At 41.2% G+C, this 8,823-nt stretch overlaps 1 protein-coding gene across 1 annotated transcript in view; it reads left to right on the top strand.

Moving 5' to 3' along the window:
• The window catches only part of spns2 (spinster homolog 2 (Drosophila)), a 65,436-nt gene extending 61,137 nt beyond the window's left edge, over window positions 1-4,299 (top strand). The window contains exon 13 of the mRNA XM_026998551.2: window positions 935-4,299. Coding sequence (XP_026854352.2) covers window positions 935-946 — 12 coding nt within the window. The 3' untranslated portion in view covers window positions 947-4,299. The remainder of the gene's footprint in view (window positions 1-934) is intronic.
• The last annotated feature ends 4,524 nt before the right edge of the window (window positions 4,300-8,823 follow it).

Here is an 8,823-nt window from a genome sequence, read left to right on the forward strand (position 1 = left end):
CTGTGCGAGAGGCTATATTGTGTTGCCAATTAAATGGATGTTAATAAAACTAGTGCAGACTCAAACCAGGTCTAACACAGCGTGGTCCTCATTGACATCAACTGCCACTCATTGCCTGGGACAACTGGCTTGGCTCAGTTTGGTCTTTAAAGCTCGGGGCAGGTTTTGGCATGTGCAGGCTTTTTTAGAACTCTATGCTACTAGAGTAGTATTTTGTAGTACACACCCTGACTTGGTTACTTATGAAAATTGGTTATTTTCTGTAATTACTGGGTACCACAGGGTCCAGAGCCATCTGCTTGCCATTTTAATGTTGGATATGACCACCGGAGCTTCGTCCCAGCAAAATATTAAGCATACCCTACACACATAAATACTCTGATCTTTTTCCACGTCCGATTAGAGTATGCTTTAAATAGTTAACCTGGTGGTACAAAGCTAAAGCAAAAACACCTCATTATTTCGGGTCCCTTCGTTCAGCATTACCTTGGTATGTGTGTGTACACATTTAATGAAATTTAATGAAAACAAGAAATCTCTTGGCCCAAAGCTCAAATCTGCAGCTCAATGGCGCTTTTAATGGACATGAATACAAGCATGACAGGCAAAACTCTGTGAAGGGCTGGTAGTGGCCCAAAACAGTGAATCTTCCCCAATAGTTAGCACATTCAGCTGGGGGACCAAGAGGGCTCTCTGTTCATCTAAATGTAGCAGTCTCGTTGGCAATAGCATGATGAAAGTATGGAAAAAGAAAGCACACCTATATGTTGCTGGAAAAGGAGCGTCAGGAGGCGCTCTGTGTCTGCACACGTTGTGGGCATTACCCACGAGCAACAGCAGACAGATGGCATGGTGGCTTCACAGTGATAATTGCACAGGAATATCCTGTCGGGAAGCCGTTCTCTCACTCCCTCTCTCTCCCTCTTTCTCATAGGTCACCAAGTGAGAGGAGGGCCAGAGTGGGAGGAGCGAGAGCAAGCCGGGGGATTACGTGGGACGGAGAGATGGAGGAAGGACAGAGCTGGAGCTAGTGGCGTCTCCTGCTGCACACTACCATCACCGCCATCGTCACCGCCTCTGCTGCCGTTCTGTTTTTATCTGTCGTGTGGAGGCTGGCCTGAACGTGAGCAAGTGAGACGCCTCGTTTGTCCCAGGAATCATCACATCCCACCAATAAGATGGAGCGGTGTGGGAAAATCAGCCAACCGGCAGTTTGTGGGCAGCTCTCATATGAGGATGTGCAGTGTGGGGGTTTCCTGTAGGGCTCAGGGGTTGGGTCAGGGGGTCAGGAACCTCCTTAGTGCCATACTACTGAACACGGACACACACTCTGTCCCGTCACGCTGCCTGTCAGTCTGCACCAAGTGCCATAGCATCACATTCCTCTAAGGGTCCAGCACTAACCACGCCTACAGCCAAATGGAGCTCACTGATAGGCCAAAATGATGTAAATAGGGAAATGAAGGAATCAGTGACTTCACAATCATCTGGAAGGAGAGCAGCTGTATGGCTTGCCTGCCTTAATAACGCTGGCATGGGCAAACGTCTGGTCTCTCATCGTTTTCCTTTGGTGCATTTTTCTCTCTTTTGCATTTTTTCCTCTTTCTTCATCTTAGCACTTACTGATTTAATGCAATGCCAGTAAAATGCTAAATCAGGCAAAAATAATTAGCTGAAATATCATAGTTTTGTGCTACACTTATCTAATTGTGTTTTTATGAATATGAAGCCTGAGGTGTATACCCATGACTGTTCTAAAGGGGTTGCTGGGTAAAAACTACATACTATGGAATGCAGTGAAACACTGGAGTGTAAATATTATGTCTAATTTAAGTTTGTAAATTCTACCCCTCACCCCCAAACTTTCTGCCTTATTTTCAAGAATTATGAAGAAATACTAATGAATGGGACACACCGACCTCACGTATACAATGCCAAGGAGAAAAGACAGGAACAGTAATAACATTAAGCGAGCAAAGCCCAGGCGGCAGTGGCCTACCTTGTGATTTGAGTTTTTCATTGAGGGATTATTTACACAGACTGCTAGCCCACCCGTGGAAAAAGGGTCAATTCTCCATTAAACCCAGGATAGGTTTCACAAAAGCCAGTCTGTAAGAACAGCAGTCTTTGTACGCTGGGCATCGGTGCTTCGTCAGACGTAGATATCCCTTTCTGAAAGGAAGGAGAGCGTCTGAGCAGGGATAAGAGTCAGCTCAGCCACGAGTGAATTAGCTACTGAAATCCTTCCTGGGAAGGAGAAAAAAAACACATTTAATTCTGAGTTTAAGCTAAATCTGTTGCTTTTTTTGAAGGGAAGATAGTACATTTAGTTTATATTACATCCTGTAAAAGCATTTGGGTTATATTACATCCTTTGGAAAAAGGAAAATGTATACCACTGCTGATTATTACGCCAAACAGCAAATTGGAAAGGTGTGTGTGTGTGTGTGTGTGTGTGTGTGTGTGTGTGTGTGTGTGTGTGTGTGTGTGTGTGTGTGTGTGTGTGTGTGTGTAAATATAAAATGGACAGTTGACATTTTGCAAGCTTTCCAATTTTCAACTTAAGTGTAATGATCAGAATGAATCTTGTTGCTGAAATAGAACTTTCATAGTCAGTGAAAATCAAATGTTTGAAATGCTACAGAGTAGATGTGAATATTGACTTCGTATAAATTAGGAGAAGCACTTTGCTTTTAAAGGAGATATTCCTGGATAGGGAAAACTAGAAAAACTCACAAGAGTAGGCCATGTTTACGTTTTTTTTTTTTATCGTGAAAATATATATTATTGCTGTTTCTCAAATTATTTGTAAGTCTAGTTTGTAAAATATGCAATTTCATAGAACTAACACCATTGGAGAAATGAAAAGCTTTGATGAGGCCAATAATTTATATATTTTCACTGTTTGAGTTGTGTTGCTTAAACATTAGGGTTTTCCTTGTTCGAATTTGTGTGCAACATTTTGTAACCTTCCTTTACCAAATGGAAACGAACTGTCTTTGAAGCTGTTGTGTAAAGGTGGTGTCCTATCAAAGACAAGCAGAGGTGCTGCCCCTTTTCACATTGAAAAAAAAAAGCACCTCGCATGTAGATTGAAGGGTTGTTTGTTCAGGAAGAGACTGGAAAACAAACAAACAAGCAAACAAAGCTTTGACATCATCTGTATTGTGAAGGTCTGAGTCATCAGCGGGATTGTGGGATACCGTCCTTATTTGCCAGTTAAATTCTCAGAGCTTTCATCGTGCCGGGTAAGAAGCTATCTGAATGTGAGTCTGTCCGATCCCATGTGTTTACACATGCAAATTCATTTTAATTAAGGTTTTTGTATTATCATTCTTTCAAGGATGTCTTTTCTCTTTCTTTTCACAAATATTAGTTTTATATATAATAATGCTAAAAGATGGACAGTTATATTATGCAGCAATTTTAATATATTGTAAACTACAGCTTTGATGCAATGTATTTATTTTTTCTTTATTTGTTACCATTGTTAAGAGAACTTTACAAAGGGAAAAACATTATGAACATTATGAATATCCTGTTTACTTTTGTCCTTTTTGGTTATGAAATGAATCTATGTATCCTTATCAGTGAAGAATCGTAGTTTTATCATCTCAAAAAACTGTGCTTGTTCATACAAAGACACGCATACACACGCTCACAACTGCACACCAAATAACAGCCGAGTGTGAATTCACAGTACACCACAGTGCAGCCTCGTTCAGCAGTTGTTGTTGTTTTTGTTTTTTTTAGACCAATGAAATTATACTATTTTAAAATGTATTTTGCACAAGAAATTAGTGTGTCATTTTCAGATGTTTTGTTTAGCAGTCTAATAGTTGTACACTGGCTTTTTGCTACAGGGACTGTAACTAGTTGTGTTCCACATTCGCACTACATGCTGCCAACTGTTTCGATTATTTAGAATTTGCTTAGTGAAAAGTGAAGCTCTCCGTGACCCTGGCCGAGGAACTGCGGGTCAGAGATTCATGACACTAAACTGAAATCTGTTTTTGTGAGGTAGTTTTAATAGAAGGAACACAAGGCTTGATAGTGTGTACTGAGAATGTGTTCTTTCTTGTCATACAAGAGTCCTGTATAGAGAAAACATGTTTCTGATGTTGAGCAGAAACTCAAAGGGGATTTTATTTTTAAGAGCAAGTGTGATTAAAGCGAACAAAAAAAAGTTACAACGTTATTATCGCTATCTAGGACGTTACTGTGATACTCCAGCTGGAGTGTATGAGATGTAAACATATATGTCAATGATCAAAATAAACTTATTTAATCAAAGATGAATATGGCAGAGTTGTGGTGTTTTGTATAATCTTGTTCAAATACAAGGCCACTTTTAGAGCTTTCTGTGGTATAAGTAGTTGTACATAATCATTCATTCTCAATCCTGGAATCTTCAGTGTACATGTACGTTCAGAAATCTTAAGTGCCCCTTTATAAAGTGCACTCTAATTTTGCTTTGTGACCACCAAAGAGCTTTAAAAAGAATTAGAGAAGAAAAGTTGATTTATTCTATTTTCTGCTGTCAACAGCACCTGAGTAACAGTGACGCAAATTAAGTCATACTTAGAGAGTTATAAAAAAAAGGAACTCTTCCTCAGGTGTTTGTGGTAGGATGCCCTAACTAGATTCTAGAGAGAAAGGGTACGTGCTTGAATGAACCCTAAATGTACGATAGCCTACTGCAAATACCTGAGGCAGAATGGAGACTTTCATAGACTTGGAACAGAAGATTTTCTCTTCTTCATTTTTTTTCAAAGAGGGAGGAGGTGGGAGCTAGCAAAAGGCTGAATTTCCTTCAGGCACCACAAGAGTCAGCCCAGATTTAGGGGCCTGAATGAAGTAGCACATTGTTTAGAAAGGTGCCCTGCACCTCTGTTGCCCAGCAACAGTTTCTGGTACCACAGAAGGGGGAGGATTGAACTGGTAACCTGCTAAGAAGGTCACAAGTGTGCTGACAAGACACACATGCACACAGTCACTCACACACACACACACACACACACACACACACACACACACACACACACACACACACACACACACACGCAGACACACACTTACACCCACTAAACTATTAGACAAAAAGACAACAGTGTTGCTGTGTATGAGGAAATATGGAAAAGCCTGAGCTAGCCCAGTAACAAAATGCACACACTGGCCCTTTTCACACTTATTCACATCACATATGAAAAACAATATTTGCCCAAGGTGGAACACCATCACCCCAAACTGCACACGAAAGCAGAATGAGCTAGTTCACAAATATCTGCTGGAAAGGCTACAGCAGAGTGCAGAATGATCTCATAACTCGTGAAGTTCAAACGGGCATGAGGGCAGATGTTGACGACATGCACTCGCTACCTGCCAGACATGCACAAAAGAACAAATATCCCAGATCAGTACTGCGGGTCACAGTCCAGAGCTGATGGGGCAAAGAGCTTGAAGTTCAAACATGCCATTTAGGTCCCAATCAAGGCTGCTGCTCACGAGGCCGTATCCTCCCAGCCGCTCTCTAATGGCCTGGAAACTCAGCTTTCAATTAAAAGGACAACCCTGTCCAGCCCAGGCCATGCATGAAACAGGTTTATTTTTAGAATATAGGCCTACTAAATTAAACCGAAGAGGAAGTAGACTGAATAATGATTCATATACTTCTGAATATATTTCACAGGACAAATGGGGAAAACTTTTTAAATGGTAGTCCCTTAAAGGTTGCTTTCCAACTCTGACAGAACAGAAGACCTGCTGTTCAGTTAAGAGCATTTTAAGGAAAGATTATGAACTGGGCACATATACTCATTTGGATATAGGCAAGATTCCTAAATGAAGAACCGCTCAGCAGTGCTGAGGCTCTGGAGCCTGTTCACACTTCAGATGGCATTAGGATAAACTGTTTCAAACATAATAACCACCAATCATATGGAGGCACCAGAAAAGATGAATGGAGAACTCTTACAACATCAGCATAACAGAGCACAGATGAGACAGGAACCATTAGGGTGTAGACAGGAAATCAGGATTCCCTGTAGTCAACTGGAAGTGTCATGTGCCTTTGCCCTGCCTAAAACTGTTCAAATAAAACAGTCCAAAAAGAAATGAACCATAGCAGGTATTTGTGGGTGTACCTACAGCAGTATTATAGCTTTGATTTTTGAGATATAAGTCTAGTTTTACTAAGTCTTATTATACAAGCATTTAAGTGTCCAAAGGTTTAAGTTTTTTTGTTTATTTGTGTGTGTGTGTGTGTGTGTGTGTGTGTGTGTGTGTGTGTGTGTGTGTGTGTGTGTGTGTGCATTTGCGCAATACCTAAATCTAAGAGTCTTTAAAAGTATAGAATGTGTAAATAAGAGACAGAGGAGTTTAAGAGGAAGTAAACTTAATCTAATAACTGGTGGATGCAAGAATACACACACACACACACACACACACACACACACTACAAAGCCATTTCCCAAAACTCTTCAGCAAATTGCACAGAGGAGTCAAAACAGAGTGGCTGTCACAGTAACCACAGTAATGAAAACATAGTAGCCACTTTAAAAGCGCACGAAAAGAGACCTGGTGTGTTAAATGGAAACACGTTAGAGAGCTAATGCTTACTATTAAGTCCTGGTAGAAACGTCATGGCATCCATGTTGTTCCACCCACAGAGTCAAAGGGCCCTCTACGCTGGCCTGTGAGTCTACACTAAGAGTGACTTCAAAGAAACAGAACCCAGGACATGGTAAAGCATGTCTCAGACACTACTGCAGCTAAGAGTCTGAAGAACACAGCTTACTCAGCACTTGCAAAGTGCACATGTGTGAACTGTGGCAATTATTTCCACCATATGGGGAATTCAGACGACTACGGAGTAAGGTACATGATATAAGAGGACAGAAACTTTTAACAAACACCCACACACACAATGTGGCTGTTATAGCCTGATGTCATATACATATTTTTAAAAAAACACAATAAGCTGTGGCATTTTAAGCAGTGAGTTATGAAACTAAAAAGTTTTCATAAAAGAATGAAGGTGCAAAAAACTAAAGTAAACTAGCTGCCATAAGCATCCCCTAGGGCCCTCATACAAACACAAATCAGATTTATATGTTGATATTATTTATAAATATATTTTTTAAATGTCTGTAACCTGCTACTTCAGCAATTATGTTTAGTAATCTTATCGCAGCATCACCCCTTATGGTTGCAATGGTCTGTTCCATGTTTTTATGTAATCACACCACTGTGTGTGTGAAGGCAGACCGGGACAAGCAAGCGAACAAGCCATAGGATGTGTGGAGAATATGCTTCTGAGTACCAAGGGAGAAAAATAAAGCAAAGAGGAGCAGAGAAACGCAAAAAGAGAGAAGAAAGTGTTATATTTGTCTCTGCACTCCTGAAATGAACTACTGTTTATCCATGCAGAGTGTTGCTACACAGGCTCTGCAGACTGTACATAATGCTAGCATTAATGTTTGTATAGATTAGTGATGGGTATCCCGACGTCAGTCATATCGATCGGCACAGCTCACCAACCACAGCCTTAAGCAAAACAAAAAACAGCACTCTGTTCCATGCTCCCATCTCTCACTTAAAAGAATGACGCACCTATAAATTGCCCTGACGGTCAGACACACCCCACAGTACAACAGAGGGTTGCACACGTGAGCATGGAAGCCCGAGGGAAAACCGAGGTAACCAATACATCCACCCCTGCTTTACACACACACACACACCCAGTAAAATATGCACTGCAACTACACAATAACCTTCAAGGGTCATGTTCCAACACATACCACCAAGCAAATTTGCCTGGAACCAGTGGTTGGTTGACACCTGTTGACACATGTGTCTGCGCGGAAAATCCAAATCTGCCTGCTAACACAGGCCTGTTTCACGGCGCACTGAAATAACGTTACATGCCAGTCATCTCCCATTTAAACACACAAAGTCCGGGAATACTACAGCAATTCGGAAGTTTTGTCTGTCGTACCTAAACTGCGCCTAAACAAATGATGAAAGCTTTGTTAAGTAGCCCGTGAGATTAACCAGGTGTGCTCTCAGGGAAATCACTAGAAAACTACGCAAAGATGTGAGTCATCTAGCCATAGACTTGAACGCCATCGTTTGTTTGTTTGGGTTTTTTTGTTTTTTTTTTTGCTAAACATTTTTAAACCGCGTCGTATCTCCGGTTTCCTCCCGAATCTGAATTAGACACGAAACGCGAGCAACACCGCGCTGCGGCAGCCGCGAAAGCGTTGTCGCGTAGCCTATGAATGGAGCTACTCCACGGGCGCCTGTTCAGCTCGATCCCCTCCAACTTCAAAAGAAATACCTCGTACTGCCGTACAGAACTATGTTATATCAGCATCTGTTAAAATCAGGAGCGTAATTGTACGTTTAGTGACAAAAACAACACGTTTGGCTTCGCTTCATTAAACGGCGAGATAAAAAGCCGCATGCTCGCTCAACGCTTCACGCCTGGCGCGCATCTCCAAACAACCTGGGGACAAATTTAGATCCGCTCGTGTATTCATTCAGCATAACCTAATTGGGCATTCAACCGCTTTCCCACTGTATCTTTCTATTCTGTTGGGGGGGAAAAACAGTATTTGCTAAATGCAGTATAGATTTTTTTTTTTAATTCGAGTTTCTAAAAGAAACATACGGTTTCTAAAAATGTATATGTAGTATGATAACGCGAATAGCTGACTCTAGTACACCCAACGACATGTAACTGAATGAAATTATATGAACTTAATCAAAAAAGCGTAGGTGTATTGGCCTAATATGGGGGCTAGATTAGCACAGAAGAGCATG

This window comes from Electrophorus electricus, chromosome 6 (genome assembly GCF_013358815.1).
Source record: "Electrophorus electricus isolate fEleEle1 chromosome 6, fEleEle1.pri, whole genome shotgun sequence".
NCBI lineage: Eukaryota > Metazoa > Chordata > Actinopteri > Gymnotiformes > Gymnotidae > Electrophorus > Electrophorus electricus.